Source organism: Hemitrygon akajei, chromosome 2, assembly GCF_048418815.1.
Source record: "Hemitrygon akajei chromosome 2, sHemAka1.3, whole genome shotgun sequence".
In the NCBI taxonomy this organism is placed as follows: Eukaryota; Metazoa; Chordata; class Chondrichthyes; order Myliobatiformes; family Dasyatidae; genus Hemitrygon; species Hemitrygon akajei.
This window is the reverse complement of record NC_133125.1, coordinates 140,419,032-140,442,996: the sequence shown is the minus strand read 5'-3', so window position 1 is coordinate 140,442,996 and position 23,965 is coordinate 140,419,032. Positions and strand designations below refer to the sequence as shown.

Here is a 23,965-nt window from a genome sequence, read left to right as displayed (position 1 = left end):
TTTATTTATGTTGTATTTTATTGTAATTTCATGTTTTTGTACATTACTGCTGCTACAAAATAACAAATTTCATGTCATATAAGTCAGCGATAATAAACCTGAAACTCATTCTGAGAGAATCTTTGATTACTAAATACTTCAGATAGATAATCCTTTCATTGCCATTTTGGCAAATCTCTATGCCACCCATCTCCAAAAGGTAGCCCTTTTGGCCATGGTGTCACTTAAAGATTCTATATTAGAACTTCACTTATAACAGAGATGAGTTTGTTTCTTTCTGATTATATGACCTCCATGTGAAAAGCCTAGTCCAGTATTTGATCTGAAGTGAGATTCTCTCACATCACCACTCCCTGGCTGACAAACCAAACCTGGCTCAACCAGTGATCTGCTGGTGGAACTCAGAGGGTAGGGCAGCATCTGTGAAGGGGAAAGAATGTCACTGGTTTGCTTCAAGACCCTTTATGAGGACTAAGAGTAGAGGTGGGAGGTGGAAGTGGTGAGACTGGAGTCCAAGGCAATTGGTGGACTGAGGAGGGGTGTAAGAAGACAGATAGATTGTGTCAGTTAGGGAAAGGTCGCCAGGGTGGAGGTGGGAGAGAGAGGCAGGTGAATGAGGATGGAGACTAACAGAGAGAGAAAATGAGAGGTAGATGGAAGGAGGGGAGGGTGAATGTGGAGACAAGCAGGAACACAAAGACTTCCTTCCAATGCTGGGCTCAGTTAAGTAAAGGAGGTGAGAATGGGAACTAGTAGGGCAGAGGGAACCAGAACCAATAGGGGAGGGGGGGAAGCCTGCTATGTGTGTAGAGGGCTAATAGAACCAGGAAGGGGGTTGGAAAGGGGACAAAAATGGAAGGACCAGACAAGGAAAGGAATGAGCGAGAGAGTGAGGTGGTAGAGGTGGGCTATCTAAAATTGGAAAACTAGATATTCATACCACTGGGCTATAGGTTACCCTGGTAGAGTAAGAGCTGTTGCTCCTGGCTCATTTCTAAACCTGCAGAGAGCAGGGCCACACCTAAAATGACACTCAGATCCAAAAACCTGGCTCCTTTAACAAATAGGGGCGCAGTTGGGATATGAATGCTAATCATTCTTAGCCAGTACCCCCAGTGAAGCCGAACAATCTTAAGTTCCAGCAGTGCTTCATTGTGCATTTGAAACTTGTTGACTCTCAGACACTTACATTCTGCTGTTCTGATGAGGGTTAATTAAGACAATTAAATTAATTAAGCAACAGAATATTGCCTCTTGTTGCATTCTTATTAGATTGCGATCAGTTTGATGGGTTTCTAGGGTTGCTGAGCAAAAATGGCTGACTTCAATAACCTTTATGTGTCCACTGTAGCTAGGGTTTGAATTGCAGTTAGCTGAAGCACTAGTGAGAAATGAAATGCTGGTTGTAAAAGACTAAGTTGAGTTTATTGTCCGATGCACAAGTATATATACGTACAGATGCAATAAAAAATCTTACTTGCAGCAGCATCATAGGTACTTAACATAAGTACTTAAGAGTATTCACCGGATAGATTTCTATTAAACATAAATTAGACTCAATTTTTACAAGAACTGACACAAGTAAGCCCAAAAAAAGTCAATTTTAGTCCAAAGTGTTGCTATACTGAGGTAGTGACTAGGGTTGTGCTGGTTGGTTCAGGAACCAAATAGTTAAAAGGGAAGTAGGTGTTCTTGAACCTGGTGGTGTGGGACATCTGGTTTCAGTATCTCCTGCTCAGTGGGAGCTATGAGAGAATGGTATGGCCTAGGTGGTGGGTATCTTTGATGATAGGTGTTCCCTTCTTGAGGCAGTGCCTCCTATAAATACTACCTATGGTGGGGGTGGTGTGCCCGTGATGTATTGGGATGAGTACTCTAGTCTGATGCTTCTTGCGTTACTTGGTACGGAGCTATTTTGGCAAAACCAAAGGTCCAACAGATTGGACCTTCATGTTTAGACCCTTGGAATTAGTTCATTCCTCAGTTCAGCAGGTTTAAGGTTTAACACTGTTCAGTTTGAGATTTAGACAATTACAGCTCTGGACAAAGGTGCTATTAAGCAGATTATAAATCTCTGATGAGAATAACGATCTGTGCACATTTGTATGCATGTGCAGTTTCCATAGCAACCTGCATGTTTCGTTTGATGCTGTCGCGCCGGTTATTTAGGAATTTATACATCATTCCAACTATTGTAGATCCTGTCCTCTTCCCTATGTCTGCATTACCTTAAGCCTGGCTAAATCCCTTTTTTCTGTATTCCTAACAGATCATGCTGAAATAGTGAACCCGAAGCTATTGAATTCCCAGGACATCTCTATGGAAACTCACGAACAAGCTTACTGTAAATACTATCCTCTTCACTCCCCACCTGCATCCATATTGGGCTTACCACAGCCAGCATGCTAACTAAATTAAGACGCATTCTATTTAGATTAAGCAAGAGTACAAGATCTTGATGGGAAATGCATTATCAAATTTAAGGATATAGATGATTTCAGGCACATATTTAATATTCATATATCCTGTAAATAACTAGCACTTAAGATAAATATTACAATCTAGGCGATGGTAATCTAATTTCTGATGTCTCATTTTGTGAAGCTGTTAAACCATCACATTCTGAAAAGAGTGTGATGTGGTTCTATTGTTAATAATTTGTTGTCTGATATCATGGTATACAAAAAAAAACAGCACCTGCTGAGTTGGAAGAATCCCCATGGACATTTATACAAACAGTACACAAAACTCTGAGGGTTTCAGTGCAAAACAAAATGGGGTTTTAAACCTTATAATAGCCTAATTAATTACTGGGAAAAATAGCATTTGATCAATTATGATCAGTTTTTATTTTCTAAAAAAAAGACAATATTAAGTAAACTAAATCTTATAGATGTGAATTATGAAATAACTCCAAGGTTCTTATATTAATCTGAAATATTGCACAGACATAATGACTTGCCAAAGCTTACTGTACATTGATTGCTGATGCTCTTGATGCCTTGTTGTGGTAATATGAGCAAATCGTGAAAGGACGTCTTTCCAGTGCATTGCAGTCATTTTTGGATATGTAGTTCCTACACTGAGAAGTTGGTTTAATTTACTGAGGCAGCTTGTTTCAAAGCTTGAAGAATCATGTCATAAGTGAAGCTCCCACTGCCAGTCCTGCAGTTGTCTTTGGGGTTGCACAGTGGAACTTCAGTCGGTGCGACTGGCTGCAAAAGCACTTGATTGTGGAAACAGCAGGTCAGTTTCACTGCAGCGATAATTTTGGCCACCATATTTTCTGCATTACCAAAGATTCTTCCAACTCCAAAAGATGCACGGTATTATCACTTATAATCTAGTACATGATTTATGTAACAGTGCCTAAAGTAAAGAGGGTGGGGGCAATTATTCACAAATATGTGCAAAGTGTAAGTTTTACCAAAATTGCATTTTGTGTTTTCTCATGTTAATGATGGAGACTGAATTAGCTGGCACAATTCAAAGAAAGTATAGTTGGAGTACACGACAAGAAGAATTAATTTTTTAAAAAATAATTATTCTTTTTCTAAGAAAAGGCTCTTCCCAAATACACTCTAGTTTCTCACTAATATCAAGAATGGGGGCTGGTGATTCTCTCATCCTTTCAAACAAATTACATCATAAAACTGTAAATTTGATTAAATTTTTTTCATTCTGCAAGTCACAATGTGATTGTGACTCTAATATAAGATTTAGAAGTGACATTGACATAAACACTTTTTCACGAAATTTATGTTGTAATATCTCAACACAAAAATGAAACAAGGATATATACTAAGGCTGGCTCAGAACCCTAATGTAACCTTGAATTCTACCATACAATCTAAATACTGTTAAATCAATCAGTAACTACATGAAGTCATCAGAACATAGCAAACACAAAAACCTATAACTTGGTAATTTTCTTTTTTTAAGTATAGTTTATATTTAAAGAATTCTTTTTAAAGTCTTAGAAGATCATAGTTAAGTCCATCCATTATAATGCTTAGAAGTTAGTTAATAGTTTGATCAGAATCTCTATTGTGTTCAAAGTATATATTCCATTTTCATAATAGGTTTACCTTTTTACAAGATTGGTTTTATGATATGAAATGTTAATGGTTTTATAGTAGAATTAATACTAAAGATAACATGTAATGATTTTGTTTTCTTGAAACTTTTATTGAGGATTAATAGTAGTAGTAACATTTTTTTAAATCCTGCTCTTATACTATACATGTAGAGCTCAGTCCATTACCAAGTCAACTAGACCTGCATTTTATAGTGGTAAAACATACCATTAACAGATAGGGAACTATGTCACTACGAGACTTCCAGAAGAACAGTGCAGGTGAACAGTTGTCGTAGTTCAATGCTAACATTTATGAGCTATTTTTAAAGTCACATTTATTCTCAATATCCATCATATTTCTTTTTTCTGTTTTTTGTGTAGAAGGGCAAAGTTTTCTACAGATTTCTGATGCTATAGCAATATTTTCTGTTATGAAGTAGTGCACTCAGCTTAAAAGCTTGTTGCACTATGATAAGTGGGCACCACTTGTGGCCACAGCACTTATCCAGCGCACTTAGTTTTCTAAGGCCTCAGACTCAATCTCATAACAAAATGTATTGCCTAACTAATATTTTAACACACGTAAATTGATCCTTAACATGAGATAATCATGTCACAATAATGGCAGGATACATGTGTACTTGTGTAGATCTGTGTATTTTTTTTTTAACTTTTAATGATAGATAACTTGTCTTTATACTTCTGTTTTTTTCCAACTTATAAAAAGAACCATTTGATCTGCAGATATTGGCCTTTCGCCAGCTGTGTACTGTCAGATGGTATAAAATTGATACTGTTTGAATATTTTTGACATTCTCACCCAAGGAACACATTGGTTTGTGTTCATCGAAGGGTTTGTTGTTTTCAGGAGTGTTATCACTATCTCAGAGTTGAAATGCAGCTGAACTAACTGATTCTGGTAATGTACAGATATGTATAACATATCTAGTTGCACTTATGTACATAGTAAGTATGTAATAAAACTGTCTTTATATTGTAAAACGAGGGCAGAGGTTTTTAAGTAGAAACTAAATCCTCCGTTCAAAACTTTGTCATGAGAGACAGTTTGACGTGAATTGTAACTGTTTACTGAAATATAATATATTTCCTGTTGGAAGTCTAGGCAGTTAACACAAACTATTTTTTAAAACTATATATAAAATTGTATGCTGCAGTTTTTTTTTAAGAAATGAACATTCATGCCTCTACTAGGGAGCACTAACTATAGTTAGTCTCTCATGCTTGTAGCTTGCTTTGAGCAACAATAAAAGATAAAATATTCAAACATATCATACAAATCTGACAGAAACAACATCCTTCCTTAGGACACAACATCTTCAACCCAACAGGAAGCTGTTATGTACCTGTTTCACTCACTGTACCTTATTTACAACGATACTGAGTTGTAATCTCAAGAATTGCTTTGTCAGGCACCACAGTTTACAGTCACTACTCTGCAATTCCTGATGCAGTCTTCTGGTTAGAATATTAGTGCTAAGTTGAACATGACTCAGGCTGTTTTTGGCAACAGTTGCCTGGTAAGTGTTCAGTTCAATATTTTAAAAAGCCAGTTTGAAATCTAGTGACAGTGGCCAAATAAGTTTACTAGCTATGCTGTTTGGTGAATCTTAGTAGTTGAAGAATGTAATATCTCCATTCACACACACACACAAATGGAGTGCCGTTAGTGGTTCATTAAGTGTAGTAATATGTCACTCTGCAATGAAACAATTGTCTGTACACAGAGCCTCCACTTCCCAGGTATACAGTACCGATTTTTTTTCTGTATTACTGCCAGATTATATACTGTTTATGGTTTAGTTATGTTGAATGATTCACTGTTTTATTTCATAAGATGCAACTATTTGTTTATGACCATTGAGGGGAAAATAAATAAATATTTGGGAAAAAAATTGTCCTATTATTTCAGGAATCTTGATTGTCCATTCATACAGACCTACAACTCACATTAAGCTCACGTGCTGGAAATTGCAAAGCAAAAAGAAAAATGCAGTTGCTAGAAATCTGGTTTAATGTACTTTACCGCTCTTCCCTCCCACCTTATTTAAAAATTCAATAGGTTTCCAAATCCAAAGGGTCCTGAAGCTGATCATTTGTTTTTTTCCTTTTTCAAAACTGGTTTCAGTGTTCGTTCTAACCTCAGAAGGACATGAAGGGTAGCAAGATTAGGAGGGATGATATTCTGGAGCATGTTGAAATCAAGGAAGAGGTAGTGTTGGGGCACTTAAAGGGCATTAAGGTGGTTAAGCCCCTAGGCCCTGTTGTCAACTATCCCAGGTTATTGAGAGAGGTAAGTGAGGAAATTGCAGGGGGTGTTGACAGAGATCCTTATGTCATCTTTAACAAGCAAGGTCCCAGAGGACTGGAGAACAGCCAATGTTGCCTTCTGTTTAACAAGGGCAGTTGAGACAAACCATAACTTTTATAGGCCGGTGAACCTTCCATCAGTGAAATTATTGTTGATGATTCTTGGCAGAGAATGTACTCGCATCTGGAAGAGCAAGGTCTTATCAGGGTTGGTCAGCATGGCTTTGTGCAAGGGAAGTCATGTCTTGAAGGTAATGAGGGCAGAGCAATGGATGCTTGTATATATGGACTTGTGTAAAAGATTTCAACAAAGATTTCATGGTAGGCTGATCCAGAAGATAAAAGCCCATGAGATCAATGGATCAATTGGTAAATTGTTCTCTATCCTGGGAACATTCATAACATTTGTACTTGCTTTTTCCTTTATATTGTGTGGACATCCTCAAAGTGCAGTCCAGCTACAATCCTGTACATGTGATCATAACTCGGCACTTGAAATTATGGGGCACTAAAATATAATATCTCTCCATTTATCAGAGGAGCATAAAGGTGTTCAATACCATGAAATGCTGTAGCAGTAAGTCAGTAACTAGAGGGAAACGATTCAAGATAATTGTTCATGCAGTGAATTTTTATGATTTGCATTATGCTTCTGGAAAGGGCAATGAAAATTGGCTCAACAATGCCCTTCCCAAAGGTGTTATGGTGAATGCTAAAAGTATAGCCCAGCATAAACACAATGGGCTGAACGATCTCCATCACTAGTTGTCAATCCATGTTTTCCACAATGTTCTGATGATTCTGCATGGTTATGTTTGCATTCTTTGGCTCCAAAGACTTATGGTGGCAAAGTGGTGCGGTGCGTAAAGCTGCTGCTTCATGACCCCGGAGATCTAGGTTCAATCCTAACATTGGGTGCTGGCTGTGTGGAGTCCGCACGTGCTTCCTGTGACCACATGAGTTTTCTCACACTTCCCAAAAACGTGTGTTGATCAGTTCATTGCCCCTAGTGTGAGGGTTAGAATCTGAGGTGGAGGAGGGAGTTGAACATGGTGGTAATAAAATAGGATTAATGCCTTTATCTATTTTTAGATAAGAGTGCAGAACAAGCCCCTTACAGCCCAGCATGCTGCACTGTCCGGCAACCCACCCACTTAATACTAGCCTAATCACAGGACAGTTGCAGATGGATGGTCGCTACAGACTCGATTGGCCAAAGGCTTGTTTCTATGCCGTATCTCTGATGCCATGATTCATGTGAGAATTTCATTTCTGGGGGAAAAAAATTGCAGGCTGGCCAAATTCCTTCCAGGAAGGGTAAACAATTAAATTAAAAGAAAATAAATTTAAAATCACGTTTGTGATTTTGAGGGGAAAAAATATGTTTTATCCTGCTGCATCTGGTAAATCCCATATCTTCATTAATCACCCATTTATTAACACTGAAGCCTTCAACAGAATCGAAAGAGCTCCAAATCAAACCTGCTCCATTCTCCAAGGCCATCCTTCCAGGCATCTAATTTCATTAATCGTATTAGTCAAGGCTGCTTTTCAGGTAGCCCCACTACTGATGGCCCTAAACTTGCTGCCCCAATCCTGGTCACAGCTTTAAACTGAACAGGTAAAAACTTGCATATATGTATTGTTGTTGTTTCATTTCAAAGTGGTGGCCCTTTAAATAAGGGAAGTGTCCAGCAGAGTTGGCACTCCTTGGTGGACATATGTCTGGAGGTTTGATCACATAATATCTAGTCCCCTGGCACTTGACAACAGTTTGTAATCATTACTTAAGATTTAGGTTCCCTGTAGATGAGTGTCTGCTCGCAGTTTTATGCCAGCATTTGTCGTGCTCGAATGATAAGAAGGCTCAAACTGTGGTCTTGTAGCTCCCGATTTATTAACAGTAAACCAGTTGGAATGGAAGTCTTAGGGACAAGATGCAACTAAATTAAAATGGAGACAGCAGATGCTGGAACCTGGAGCAACCTGCAAGACAATGGAGGAACTCAACAGGAGGGCATCTGTGGAGATTAAACAGACAGTCAATGTATCGGTTTGAGACCCTTCAGGATTCCTAGTCTCAACCCAAATTGACTGTCCATTTCCCTCCATAGATGCTGCCCGACCTGCTGAGCACCTCCAGCGCTTTGTGTGTCGTAACTAAATTAAGAGCAACGCTACAGGGGTATGGGCCCCTGCAATCAACTAAATACATTGATAATTCAGGTGTGTTTTTATATATTTAACCTATAAAAATAGGTTCCTATCTATGCAGCTGTTGAGATTTTTTTTCTGGCTTTTGATGTTAAGGAAATTCCAAGGGTCACAATTACCACTTTCCATGTTCGTATGAATTCCCACCTTGCCACTGAAATGCTTTCAAGTGTCAGTGCAACATCCCCAGTACTAGAATGTGTACAGTATACGTGCATTTCAAAGTAAATTTATTTCTATTATCAAAGAACGTCACCAGATACTATCTTAACATTTGTTTTCTTGTAGGCATTCACAGAGAAATAAAGAAATACGGTTGAATCAATGAAAAGCTACACACAAAGGCTGACAAACAACCAACATGCCAGACAAATTGTGCAAAAAATAACAAATTACGGAGAACATGAGTGGTCAAGTCCTTGAAAGCGAGTTGTGGAATCAGTTCAGTGTTGAGCAGAGTAAAGTTATCCATGCTGGTTCAGGAGCCTAATGGTTGAAGGATAATATCAGAATCAAGTTTAATATCACTGGTATATGTTGTGAAATTTGTTGTTTTGCAGCAGCAGTACATTGCAATACATAATAAAACTACAAATTACATTAATATACATATTTAAAACATCAATAAATAGTGCAAAAAGTGAATGCTCAATGCCCATTCAAGAATATAATGGCAGTGAGGAAGAAGCTGTTTCTAAAAGTTCAGTGAGTGTCTTCTGACTCCTGTACCTCCTCCTTGATGGCAGCAATGAGAAGGGGACGTATCCTGGGTGATGGGGATCCTTAATGATGGATGCTGCCTTTTTGAGGCATCGCCTTTTGAAGATACAAAGCAACATACACAATGCTGGAGGAACTCAGAAGGTCAGGCAGCATCTATGGACAATGTTTCAGGCCGAGATTCTTAAGGACTAGAAAGGAAGGGGGAAGATGTCAGAATAAAAAGGTGTGGGGGTGGAAGACAAGCTAGAAGGTAGTAGATGAAGCCAAGTTGGTAGGAAAAGTGAAGGGCTGGAGAGGATGGAATCTGATAGGATAGGAGAAGGGGGAGGTTGTAGGTAAGTGAGAAGAGGTAACAGGCCAGAGTGGGGAAAAGAAGATGGGAGGGAGTAGGGAAATTTTTGTTTACCAGAGGGGGAAATCGATATTCATGCCTTCAGGTTGGAGACTACTCAGACGGAATATAAGGTGTTGTTCCTGCAGCCTGAGGATGACCTCTTCTTGGCACAAGAGGAAGCCATAGAATAACATGTCGGAATGGGAATGACAAATCAAGTCAAGTCACTTATTATGAGAATCAGAATTAAAATGTTTAGCCACTGGGGAAGATGTACTTTTGGCAGATACAGCAGTGGTGCTAGACAATGTGGTCCCCCAATTTACAACATTAATGTCTCACTAATGTAGAGGAGGCTGCATCAGGGGCACCGGACAAAATAGATTACCGCAACACATTTTACGGGTGAAGTGTTGTCTCACCTGGAAGGACTGTTTAGGACCCTGAATGGAGGTGGAGCACTTGGACTGCTTGCAGAGATAAATATAAGGAGGGAAATTATTGGGGAGGGACGAATGGACAAGGAAATCACAAAGGGAGTGATCCCTGCAGAGAGGTGGAGAGGTAAAGATAGGTTTGGTGGTAGGATCCCATTAAAGATGGCAGAAGTTGTGGAGAATGATGTGTTGAATGTAGAGGCTTATGAGGAGGTAGGTAAAGATGAGAGGAACTCACTGTTAAAGCAACGGGAAGATGTTGTTCAGGAAATGGAGGAGATGCAGGTGAGGGCAGCATCAATGGTGGAGGAAGGTTATTAACATATCCTCGATGCTGGGGAGGCTACTTTCCATGATGGGCCTGACTGAGTGAGCAGATTTATGCACCTTTTTCCAATCTTGTGCACTGGCCCCTCCATACTTGATGCAACCAATTAGAATGCTCTCCACGGTACATCTGTAGAAATTTACTAGTCTTTGGTGACATACCTAGCCTCCTCAAACTCTTAATGAAATATAGCCACCATCATGTCTTCTTCGTTATTGCATCAATATGGGCCCAGGGTAGACCTTCAAAGATGTTGACACCCAGGAACTTGAAACTGCTCACTCTTCCCTCTGCTGATCCCTTGATCAGGACTGGTGTGTGTTACCTCAATTTCCTCTTCCTGAAGTTCACAATCAATTCCAATCAATCAATTAATACTGTAACTGTTCCTGAACCTGGTTGTGTGAGATCTAAGGCTCCTGTACCTCCTTTTCAATGGCAGCAGTGAGAAGAGAGCATGCACTGGATGGTGAGGGCCTTAGGAAGCAAATTTCATTAAGTTATGAAGGGGCTGGAGAAATTCAGGTGAGGATGTACTGTAGCTAGTGTCACCATCTCCATCTATATATTAATGCAGAACTTCTGAATTTAACCTTACTTCCCCCCCCCCCCCCCCCCCAGATTTTAGTTAACAAATTAAACTTGGGTTAAGGAAACAAAAATAAAAGTACATGCTGTCAGGACAGTCTCTGACCACAGCATCATCCATTCTCCAGTATTCTCTTAATCGATTAAAGAAAAGTCTTCAATGACAATAATGCCCTAGGAATTGGTCTTCAATGTAGAAGGCTTGGCAACTCTAACATGAGGAAATATGAGCCTGAAACACCAGGACTTTAAACCTGAGAAAGGGTAGGACTGGAGGAAATCATTCAACATGTCTGACTCCTCATACAAAAGTCCCACTAAAGCAACACACAAAATATTGAAGGAAATCAGCAGGTCAAGCAGCATCTATGAAATGAATTAACAGTTGATGTTTCAGTCGGAGATCTTTCTTCAGTGCTACAGTCCTACACCTCTACAGGTTATTTCCTCTTTGAACACTGTGGTTGGTTGTTCACACCATCCCAGGTCAAGGACTGGCTGTTGGATGCCCCATGTCTGAAGGTCGGAGGCCCAGATGTGGCCTGCCCTGGGGTTGGAGGTCTCTGTGTGTGAGTAAGTGGGTGGGGGGTTTGTTTTGCTATTGGTTAGTTTTGTTACTGACGTTGTTGTTAAGAAGGTGTATGGTGTGTTGGCCTTCATCAACTGTGGGATTGGCTTCAAGAGCCGTGAGGTAATGTTACAGCTCACCTTAGTTAGACCCCACTTGGAGTACTGTGTTCAGTTCACTACAGGATGGATGTGGATACTGTAGAGAGAGTGCAGAGGAGATTTACAAGGATGTTGCCTGGATTGGAGGGCATACCTTATAAGAATAGGTTGCATGAACTTGGCTTTTTGTCCTTGGAGCAACAGAGGATGAGAGGTGACCAGATAGAGGTGTATAAGATGATGAGAGGCATTGATTATTTGGATAGTCAGAGGCTTTTCCCCAGGGCTGAAATGGCTAACACGAGGGAACATAGTTTTAAGGTGCTTGGAAATAGGTACCAAGGGGATGTCAGAGGTAAGTTTTCACACACAGAGCAGTGGGTGTGTGGAATTCACTGCCAGTGGCAGTGGTGGAGGCAGATACAATAGGGTCTTTTAAGAGAATCTTAGATGGTACATGGAGCTTAGGAAAATAGAGGGCTATGTGGTAGGGAAATTCTTGGCACAACATTGTGGACTGAAGGGCCTGTAATGCGCTGTAGATTTCTATGCAGAACTTTGTAGGCATGTTATGTTGGCACAAGAATGTGTAGTATTTGTTCATTTTTAACACAAACATTGTTTGCTTTGATGTACATGCGATAAATAAATCAATCTAAATCAAACTCTCACTCTCCACATTGTTGCCTGGCCTGCTGAATACCTCCAGCATTTTCTGTGTTTATTATCATATAAAGCATATTTATAAGAAAACAGATTCCAGAAATCTGAAGGAGACCAATGTATCTGTCAATGTAGAAAGTCGAGTTTATTGTAATATGCACGTGCAATGAAAAACTTACTGTCAGACACATGGCATCAGAAAAGCATCATTCAGAAGAACATAAATTAAACTCAATTTTCCAAGAACTGACACAAATAAAACAAAAAAGTCAATTTTAGTCTAAAGTGATCATGGTGTTGCGACACTGAGGTGGTGATTAGGGTTGTGCAATTTGGCTCAAGAACAAAACGGTTGAAGTGAAATAGCTGTTCTTGAACCTGACGGTGTGAGACTTCAGCCTTCTGTGCCTCCTGCCCGACAGTAGGTCCGAAAAGATGCCATACAAGTTAAGGCTTGGGACCAAACACACGTGCCAGCTCCCGGTCCGTAGCTCTGCAGAGTCGAGAACTGAAGATACTATTTAATGTACTGTCTATCTTCACAATCTTCCGGTCAATATATGCAAGATCCCATCACCCCGGGGGCTGAATCTGTCCGCTAATCCAATTTATTAGAAATGCCTTTCCCTTTCGGGTGTCGGAGCTCGGGAAAAGGGCATCACTGCAATCTGCAAGAGAGAAGGGTGCAGAATCTCCTTCACCACCAGATGACAGCGAGTGCCTGGGCAAACTCGCTGACTATTCTAATGCATGATCTTTAGTATATGAAAGGCATATTATAACTCACTGTTTTTTTTTTAAATTTGGGAGACTCACAAATGTCGGTGCTTCTTTGTATTAGTTTGCCGAGCAATGCTATCAGCCTCGGAATTCACACCTGTCAATCTGGGCGTTCCCATGACGACCGCATCCGGCGGCGAACCTGGTGACTGGTCCCTTCTAGCCAGTTTCCCATTGGCTGATTGTCGGAGACACCGCGTCCAATCGATTGTTTAATCTATCTATTTCCGGGAGAAGGCATCCGTCGATTGAACGATTTGATGTCACATGGCAGTGGGTTGCCGGGGTGGTCGGCTGAACACGTTAATCCATGATGGCCATGAAATGGGCGTGGCTCCCAGACAACAGTGCCATGATTGGGCGACTTCTGTTCACTGCTGGAAGCATTCTCCCGGTCTGGCAGCGTCTTCGGAAAGAGAATTTCTATGGAATACTATCTGACTGAAGGGGTCCGATCGGCGGAGTGTCTCCCGCATTTTCTGCGGTAATTTTCCTTTATCGTCAATCAGTGAACCCCAATCTGTGGGTGAGGCTTCCTTCGTCCTCCACTCCGATTGGACAATCCATCCTTGACGGACGTCAACTATGGGCAGGAAGGCGGGGCTGGTAGAATTCTGTACTGCAATTCGTTGAAGGCAATTTGACAGACAGCTATTGGTGCAATGAGAAAGGAAAAAGGCTGTGCTGGCGGTGTTCCGCGCCACTGTCAGTCAACGACTGCTTGATAGACAGTCAATGAGGCAATGGTCAGAGCGAGGAGGAGGTGCCGATGGTGAATCCCCCACGATGATTGGTCGTCTGCGTAGTCGAATGCCTGGCAGCTGAGGGGTGCGGTTTTCGCTACGGTGGCCGGCGAGTATCACGTGACCATCGGCGCGGGCGGAGACTCCCCGCCCGAGAGAGAATGGCGGTGCTGAAGGAAGCGGGCGGCTGAAGAGCGGCGAGGCCCGGAGGGGGTGGGGAGAGGAAGCCACTCGACCGGTGGTCAGAGAGCCAAAGGGGGGCGGAGAATGTGGAGGAGCCGGCGCTGTTCTCCCTGAGATCCGGGCGGGTGAGGATCCGTCAGCCTGCTGACGGGCGGGCAGGCCCCGAGGCCTTTGTCTTTAAGCCGCCCCTCTGAAGCGGAACAGTCGCTAGATAAATTCCCGCTCGCTCCAGCGTTAATTCTCCCTCGCCCTCTTCGTTTTTTGCCCGGCTACCCTTCCGTTAAAGGGGAGGGCAACTGTGCTTCCAGTCTGCCGACGTTTAATCACTTAAAGGGGAGTGGTTGGTTAAAGGTACAGCTGCCGACTTTGCCGACTTTTAATCACCTGAGGAAAGGTGTGCTGTGCTGTTCTGCCGAGTTTTAATCAATTGAAAGGCCTCCGGAGTTGCCCTCATTTAGAGGGGAGGTTGGCTCCAATCCATTGGCTGGATAAAGGGGGTCTGGAGGAGGCAGTAGGAAGTCATGAGGGAGTACAAGGTAGTGGTGTTGGGCAGTGGGGGAGTGGGCAAATCAGCTTTGACGGTGCAATTTGTGACGGGCACGTTCATTGAAAAGTATGACCCAACGATTGAGGACTTCTACCGCAAGGAGATCGAGGTGGACTCATCGCCCTCAGTGCTGGAGATCCTGGACACAGCGGGTACTGAACAGTTTGCCTCCATGAGGGACCTGTACATCAAGAATGGCCAGGGCTTTATCCTGGTCTACAGCCTGGTCAACCAGCAGTCCTTCCAGGACATCAGGCCCATGCGGGACCAGATCATCCGCGTCAAGCGCTACGAGAAGGTACCGGTCATCCTAGTGGGCAACAAGGTGGACTTGGAGAGCGAGAGGGAGGTGTCCTCGCTCGAGGGTCGAGCCCTGGCTGAGGAGTGGGGCTGCCCTTTCATGGAGACCTCAGCCAAGAGCAAGACCATGGTGGATGAGCTGTTTGCTGAAATCGTAAGGCAGATGAATTATGCAGCCCAGCCCGACAAGGACGATCAGTGCTGTTCTTCCTGTGTACTGCAGTAAAAGACAACAACAGAAATGTTGAGACCAGATGGATTCAGCCCTGATGGGGAGAACTGCACCTTCTCCTATCCTGGGAGACAACTCGATTATTTCATATTGCTGTTACAAGAAGATGATGATACTGACAGAGCTTTATGACTAAAATGAGATTAATTGCCAATCGCTGTTCTTACTGTGTCTTGCAGCAAAGGGAGTAAAGCAAGTGTCATTGGCTGACAGACACTGAAACACTTTTACGTGGGAGACCTACACCTCCTCAGCCGGACAGTCCGATTATATCATCTTGCTGTTGTGGACGAGAGGATATCATCAAGAGCTTTTTAAAAGAGCAGTGCTGCTCCTCCAGTCTCATTCTGTTGAAAAATAAAAGCAAGAGTAATGTTGTTTTTGAAATAATCTCAATTGGATATGATATATGTGAATGCGTCAGTTCTGACATCATCAGCCTGGGAGAACTAGACTGTTTCATCCCATTATGGAAAAAAAAAAGCAAATAAGAGTCATTCAGAAATTTAAGACTGAAGATGATGGCCAGTGTTTCAATTGTGTATGTGCACTGCTTTTATAAGATTGCTTTTTTTTTTAAAAAGAGAAAAAATACACAAATAATTTGATAACAAGGTTGAACTCCACGCTTGACAGGCCTGGCTGCCCTCTTCTAATGTGATGCCAATGAGGAATTGAAATCTCTGTTTTAAAGAGGGACGTAAGTCGGCTGAAGAGTCTTCTACAAAACCAAAATGGGAGAGCAGAGACTTGTCAAGTTCTTGTCTTCTGCAGTGAAAGGGAAAGCGACCTGTGCGTGCTGCCTGGTGCACGTGGAGGAAGTAACAGGCTGCACGCTGCTGCTGTTTACCGACGTAAAGGCGAAATCAGTGAACCTTTAAACTCTAGAGCCAAGAGAACAGTGACGCCACAGGCTTTTCTTCAGGATCCCATCAGTGAGCACAAATCGTTCCTCGGTACATTATGTTGGACGTTAACAATCCGTTCTGTAATTTCACATGTCATTGCAGGAGAAATGATGGACATTAAGTTGCTCTGTTAAAGCCAGAGGAAAGGGGGAAACAAATGGACTGTTGATCCACCAAAATGGTTGTGTCAAACAAGAAGAATGCTTTTAATTCAGTTTTATTTAATTTTGTGGGTGGCATGTTAACTGCTCTGCATTGTGTTGGTGCAAGCCCTTAGTGGTGGTCTTGTGTGGCTCTGCAGGGAGCTGGGGAAGGGGTTTCAGCTGTGGGGGGGGGAAGCAAAGGTTTTCTCTAATTTCTGTCTTGCACAGAAGTTTTAATTTGTCAAAGTATGATTTGTTCTTAGATCAATGCTATCCAACACTTGGTGATGCAGGAAAAAATGTAATTGGCTTTGTACAGCTTCCAGACTTGGTAAACTACCTGCTTTTTCAAATGGCTTTTTTTTTTAATGTTTGCCTCCAAATGCATTTTTGAATGGCAATTTCCATTCCTTGCAACTTTTTTGTGGGGGTGGGGTGGAAGGGGAGAGAGAAAGGAACAGAAAACTGTTTTCTGTGTGGAATGTCAGTGGCCAGATCAGAACGATGCACGAATGGGAAGTTAGTCAATTGCTTGCTATGCCAAGAAGCAAAACGTTATTTGTCCAAGACAAGGAAATTAGAATCCTCCTGTGACCAAAGGTTTTCCACTGCCCTGTAGATGACAGTTGTTGGGTAAATGAAGTAAAGGGGCAAGTTCGGTGACCTTTGCTTCTCAGGTGTGTAAGTGGGACTTGGTCCTGTTCTGAATGGGTGTCTGTAAGTGGTGGCTCTCCACCAAGAAAGGGGGTGGGAATGTCCTTGCACACTCTTTGTTCTGGCAGATGTGGGCAACAAAGATGGGGTGGGGAGTGGGAAGGCACCTCTAGGATTGGCTGGAACCTTCGGTTAAGTTTTAAGACTGTGCAGAGTGGAGGGGGCTGTTGTTCCTCCATACCCACACATGACTTCCATCTGCTAGCAGGCATGTTTTAAGTGGGTATAGTGGTATGTGGAGCTCATGGGGAATGTGTGCCCTGAGATCACGTGTACCATGTTGGCAATTTCTCAAATTCCATAGCTTTCCAGTTGAAATTTTTTTTTTAAATGTACTTTGTATCGGCACTACAGTCAATCCAGACAAATGTGATTCAGATTCTTGTATTGCACGTTGAGGAAAAATCGTATTGCATTTGCTGCTTGATTCTGTAGAAATGGAAGCCTTTTGAAATGATCAAATTTTACAATTATTCCCCTCAATTTCCTTTTCTGATGCAGAAATGGTGGAAATATATTTTCTTTTATGAATGGTGCTCAGTACTTTAAGTATTATGGGGATTTTTATTTTTTATCGTTGAACCAAGAATATAATGTATGCATGGCTGAATACCAGATCATTGCTGAAGTCTAACATTGAAGCATTCTGTAGTTGTTAAAATTGAGTGCAGTAATGAAGTGTTTTGGTCACTGCTGTCTTATTTTGCTTTTAAATATGACAGTTGTGTTACAAGAGCATTTTATATTTTATCTTTTAAAATGGCATTGCATAGAACCGGCAATTGGAATTATGAAGTTTTTTCAAAAGTCGATCCCTACAAAGAGAGTAGTAACAAGAATGTCGTTAAAAGTTCTAACCCTTGATCAAACAGACCTTGTGTGGAGATGTGATGCACCCTGTATTCAGCTTTTGCCACAGGATTTCCCAGGGAGTGCTTTACTTGGGTCTAAGTGAAAAGCTGAACAGTTTTGTGTGTATCCCAATACAAGTAAAGCAGCTAGATTCACTGGGATCTTCTTTGAGGATTTCCTGTACTAGGGAGCTGCTTTGACCCCTCCTGTGGATGACTTCCTGCATCTTCAACAATCTGTGGTGGATTCTGTGACTTCATCTGTTGGAGAAATATTTTAAACACAAGCGCAGATTTATTGGGTGAAAGGACCTCTCTGCAGATTGGGATCATTTCTGGTCTAATGAACGAAAATGCAGTAAATGGGGGATCCACTCTGTATGACGCTTCTGTAAAGGATGATGGAAGCCTTAGCCTCGTGCGGACATTTTTAAGCATTCAGAAATATATTTGGTTATCCGTATATCTCAGCTTCAGTTTACATTTTTTAAAAACAGTGTCTTGCATTGTTTTTATTATTTACCTGAATTTTAATGTGTATTTACAGCAGTGCTTCATTTGATTTTTTTTTATTATTTCCCACCCCTTAAAAACATCTGTGTGGGCAACATTCTTTGCAATGTACATAATTTAGTTGGGGCTGGCGTAATCTCATTTTAAAAATGTTCAACAGTGGTGGTTTGATTTTAAATTTCCAGAATACAATTTCAGCCATCGCTTAAATTGACATTTTGAAGAAGGTAGCCTGTGCATGGGACAGAAGACCCACAGGTACACAAATTGCTATCGTAAATGCAGGTATTTCTTTTCAATCTGATGCTTCCTGGAATTAGATGAGACCATTTGTTCAGAAAATGATGGTTATCGTTCTAAGGAAGTAACTTTAATGGGAGTTGTGAAGGGAAGGGAGAGATTTGGTGGGGGGGGGGGGGTTATGTCTAATCTGCACAATTGCCACCAGCCTCTCATAATGATGCTAATATCATTTTTAGCAAGTTTGCTTTTGACATTCCAACACTGGGTCTCGTACTGCAGAACTCCTTAATAATTGGTGTGTTCATTGTTTTTAAAACTAGCTAATTTTACAATCTCTCTGTAAGATAGATGATAGTCTAGTAAACAAGTGTCCTCACGTTTCTTTGATGCACTGGAGCTAGTCTTTCTGACCGCATCACACCCCTTTCAAATGTGATGAGATGCTCTTGTGTCCTGATCTGATTGTAAGTTATTAAAAGTTGGAAACATCGAACACGTAACACAAAATGTTGCAAGCCATTGAATGTCAGCATTACTTTTAAAATCTGGAGGATCAGTAGTTTAAGGTCAAATGTAATTGCTACACAAATTTAAATCTTGGTGCAAATGGCATTTTTTTTCAGGCTTTTTTTGGAAGAGCTTACTGATTGCTTTCTTAATTTGTTCAGGTGAGGACAGAAACACATTACCTGGTGCCTGATCAGATGTTCCCAGTGCCATGAGATGTTTGCTAGAATATAAATCCCATTGGTGTGGTTAGGTCCTAGTTATCCTCACAGCTTTTCACCAGAATCTGAACTGAATCAAATTTCATATTACTCTTGCATAGCCCAGTTTTGAACAATTTCTGTATTACTATCTGGACTAAAGCGACAACTGGGCAAAACTAAACTGAAATTCTCCCTCCCTCCCACAAATGAAATTTACCTGAATTTGTCATAGTACGAAAATAACACCTTCAAGCCAGAATTATGAATTACTTCAGGCAACACACAAAATGCTGGAGGAACTCGACAGGCCAGGCAGCATCTATGGAAAAGAGTAAACCGTCAACATTTTGAGCTGCGGCCCTTCATCAGTCCTGATGAAAGGTCTCAGTCCGAAATGTCGACTGTTTGCTCTTTTCCATAGAAGTTACCTGAACTGCTGAGTTCCTCTAACATTTTGTGTGTTGCTCAGATTTCCAGCATCTGCAAATTTTCTCATCTTCATGAATTATTTTGAATATTTTCAAAATTTATATATCTGCCTTTTTCATACTTGGTGGAAGAAATCAATTCCTGTTGCATGCATGTTCCTAGGAAAGGATTGAAATCTTGGTGTTAGACCACTGTTTAGTATAATGTCACGAAGGTTCCCAACGACAGGTTGAGCAAGACCTATTTAAAATACTGATTGTTTTGTTTGTTTTGCTGTGGAGTAACAAGAACAGTCCAAATATCTTCTGAGTGAGAAAGCTCTTGCATACGGTTTGTAAACACAGGTTAGAACAGTATTTAGTTATGTGATGTGTGTGCTTAAGTTATGTCATTGATAATGTAATGTTTATGCTGACTGGATAAAAGGAGCTATTCATCAGTGTTTTTATTCCATTTTTTGTCTCTTTTAATTTATTTTATGAAGTTGGAGTATTTTAAAACCTCTGTTTTTGTAGAACCTAATAGCTGTATTGAAGCAGTCAACTAGTGAACAAACACAAAGGGGAAAGCCAGACATGTCGAAGCCTCAAACTTGGATTTGTTTGCGTCCTGCGTACGGATGTAGATGCTGAAGAAAATATTGGAACAAATATGAGTAGACTGCAGTTTGCTGACTAAATTGTTTACATTCCCATTGATACTGTTAAGTTTGAGAAGCATTCCATTTACCAAATCCCTGACCACCTGGTTTTCAAATGTGTGGAGAAGGTCGGTTTGTTTGTTGAGAAATTTAGATTGGGTTAGTTTAAGGAAAATGTTAAGAGAAGGACTTTCTGTGTGTTTTTTTATAAAGCCTGTGTGGGAAACCACAACAGTTGAGATCTAATCAGATATATTTAATATTTTATTACCATTGTGCGTCTACCAATTCACTTTTGCTATGATTTAAGATTAATTTATGGAACTTTAGGCATTGGCTTTACAGAGAAACGGTGGCATGTGCACCTGTATTCCCCTCAAAAGAAAGACAAAGTGTCTTCTATCAACCATTTCTTGGTTCATTACTTTGGTGCTTTGTACAAAATATACCTCTCACACAAGTGCTTCCCTCCATTCCTCTGATTATTCCAATGAACTTCAGTCAAATGAGTTTTCTTTAAATTGGTGTTCACAGTTGTGCATAAAAACAGACAAAATATCAGAAACAGCAGACCATGTGATCTTTAAGCCTCTTAAGTTTTTAGTAAACTCTTGTCTTCACTGGTACTGGGGCAGCACATCTTACCTGTGTTAAATAAACAATCCTTTCCTGTACATATCTTCTGTTTAATATGCACAGTTTCTAGGCACAAATCTCTTTGTCCACCAGATTCATATCCATCATTCTTCCCAATTTCCAGAAATCAGTCTTGGATTTGAATATAGTTAATGTCAGGCCATCTACAGCTCTGAGATAAAGCGTTCTGGATGTTCACATTGGAGTGAAGAGAATCTTCATGTCGGGATTAGCTAGGTAGCCCCTTCCTGACCTTGAGATTGTATTTGAAAGTGGAGTCACTTTCTTTCTGCTATGCTCCCACCGCAATCAGATTATATTACCATCTGCCCTTGGAGAACTCCAGTCTTAAAAGTTTTATGGCAATTGCCCATTGCTCTAAGCTCCTGGATACATAAACCCACCCTGCTGTTGTTGGACACCCGGGAATTGACCCAGTGAGCCTCTGCATCACTGCAGGGAGACTAAAACTGTACTAATCTATCTGTGCTTTCACCAAGACCCTGTGTAGTTCTGACACAACTCCCTGCCTCCAGTGGCCCACTGCAATTTGTGCATCAGAGTCCATGTCAGCAGCTTTCCTTGTTAATTGAGGGTAACCTGTTGAGTTTCACTGCACTTGCAATAGTGCTTTGTGTTTTTTCTTTATATCCACCTCTGATGCTGCATCATTTTCTCAGAAATACAATAAAGTGTTGGCCAAGTTTTTGTGTCCAAAGTGGCACCCAAAACAGCAGGAAGGACCATCAAGTCATGACTCCCAAATGAAAGCAGGTATTAGTGATGCTTAACACAGGTCATAGTTCTGGTCAAGCTTCTTGTAAAGAAGAGTTTTATTGCTGATACTTTTCCTTGTACTGGGTGTGAAAACATGTTGAAATCCTTGAACCTCCACACATACACTGGCTGGAATAAAATCTGGTTATTCACAGCAAAAAGATACATCTCAATGTGAATTGGAGATGTCTAGGCACAGAACAGAAATAGACATGATGATGCTTAATGCATTTGGCATGCAGCATATCCCCCCCACGTATATTTTTGACACAAGCCTCATTTTGTGTATGTGGGGAAATGATGTGAGATAATCGTAACATTCCTAAGTTGTTTGAAAGAAAACCCTTGCTTCTCACAAACATGACTCTTAAAAGTATCTGCCAGTAATAAAATATCTTTAACTAAAGCAGCCCATGTGCTGTGCAAGAAGAAATGTAGCCTTGTGAATTGGCTGGGTAGTGTGCAATTTATATAAGTCTGTACTGGGAGCAGAGGTATAACTAAACCACGACATTAGCATTCTGGCCCAATAAAAACTGTTTTCTGAAGGAAATAAGCCCTTTCCTAGTTGAGTAGCCTCTAATGTCAAAATCTGTTCTGTTCTCATCCGAATTTTTCTTACTCATTCTCAGTTTTCTGAGAAGTTTGATGCTTTGACACATGTCCAGCAGTGCTTGTTTTAGAATGTTAGTAAAAGGATTTGACAATTTTTTTTAAAGTTGGAGAATGTCTGCTGTTTTCTGCAATACAGGGTGGTTGCAAGAAGATCACCACTTCCCAAACACCACACACACTCAAGTAGTATTGCTATTCTAGAGAAGTTTACTGTGCTGCTGAATGGTCCTAGTGCCTATTTTCAAATGAGGCAGGGAATTCAACCCACTTCGTAGATATTTGTTCTCACTCAGTTGCTATCCGTGTAAAAGAACCCAAGGAGTGAATACTGCTGCATGTGTTGGTTTTGATGTCTTTTACTGGAATGATATAGGATAATTGCTATTTAGGATGCATTTTTGAACAAAATTATAGCTGAGGGAATCATGCAAATGAGCAATTAAATTCTGAACAACTAAAACTTTGATGCCAGATACTCTTATTAGTCTCTCCTTCAGGAGACTATGATCAGGGATATTCATCCAACATTCTGATTTGCCATGTGTATTCCTGTTGAAAACTTAAAGCAACTGATTCATTGAGGTTTGTGTGTTGGCTCACACATTGCATTTGCTTCTAATCTTTCAAAGTGAGCACTGCTGGGAGTGGGTTAGGGGATGGAAGTAGCCAATTAACTACCCAAATCGCTGCCATAGCTTTTTGGGAAAGATTGATCCAGTTATTTACCTTGGTAAAGAATGTTGCCTTAACAGGACACATTGGCTTGGGTTCTGGTTTTAACTAATGTATCAGAAAATTGTTTACTTTCCTGTTAAAACCAAAACCAAACCACCATTTGATATTTTTTTTAAAATCTATTTTGTATTATATTGGCTTTAATTGTTTCTGATGCTTTTTTTTTCTAGAATTTTGTTCAGTTAACTCTTGAGTTTTAACCTATATTTTTGGCGCTTCGCTGAAGTGAAATAAGACATAACCTTTTTGGCAGTTCACTGTTGAGCACTAACACAGCTGAATACTTAATGGCACCATTTTTACCAGGTGTTGACTGTGCTGTAGCCTTGTTTCTGAATTAAGCAAGAAGTGTAAATATAATTTGATGCAAACATGTTAACTGTATTTGGATTTAAATTATTTTAACAAAATTAAATTTATTTAATGAAATCTAACCTCTTCTTGTGCCTTAATGATTAGGTGGTGCTTATAGAATGTAAAACTGTACAGGAATAGACCCTTTCACCTATGATGTCTCTGCTGGATGCGATGCTGAATTATAAAGATGTTTAGGTAGGGATTTCTGCTGTTAATGGCCTTGAGTAGGAAGATAAAATGGAGTGAAGGGAAAAGTAATGTAACAGCTCTATAGGCAGCAGCTTTTTGTTTTGAATACCTTTTTAATGAAGGCTGATTGTAGAAAGAGCAATGCATGGTTTTGTGTGTGGGCTAGCAACAATAACAAAATGTTGGGAATTCTTAGATGTTCAGACAATAAATAAGGGGAAGAGATTTGGGGCTATGAGAACACTTGCTGTGCGATTACTGAGTATTTCCTGTTGCTTCCACGGATTTCCAACTGTATTTCAGTTTTGTGGCATGATGTTAAAGCTTTACATAGAAGTTCCCAGCTGCAAACTGCAAA

General features: G+C 40.7%; 2 protein-coding genes across 15 annotated transcripts in view; both read left to right on the top strand.

The window, feature by feature from the left end:
- mbnl2 (muscleblind-like splicing regulator 2) overlaps positions 1 to 5,991 on the top strand; it is a 206,770-nt gene extending 200,779 nt beyond the window's left edge. For 13 of the 14 annotated variants that reach the window (XM_073028495.1, XM_073028504.1, XM_073028580.1 and 10 more), the window contains one exon: positions 2,270 to 5,991. In XM_073028495.1, the coding sequence (XP_072884596.1) occupies positions 2,270 to 2,409 (140 nt within the window). In that variant the 3' untranslated portion in view covers positions 2,410 to 5,991. The remainder of the gene's footprint in view (positions 1 to 2,269) is intronic. The other variant, XR_012096226.1, reaches the window with a different exon arrangement.
- Positions 5,992 to 13,411: 7,420 nt separating this feature from the next.
- On the top strand, positions 13,412 to 23,495 carry LOC140715914 (ras-related protein Rap-2a). Its single transcript, XM_073028442.1, has one exon. It carries the CDS (start codon positions 14,590 to 14,592, stop codon positions 15,139 to 15,141), a length of 552 nt encoding a protein of 183 aa, XP_072884543.1. The 5' UTR covers positions 13,412 to 14,589; the 3' UTR covers positions 15,142 to 23,495.
- Positions 23,496 to 23,965: the final 470 nt, after the last annotated feature.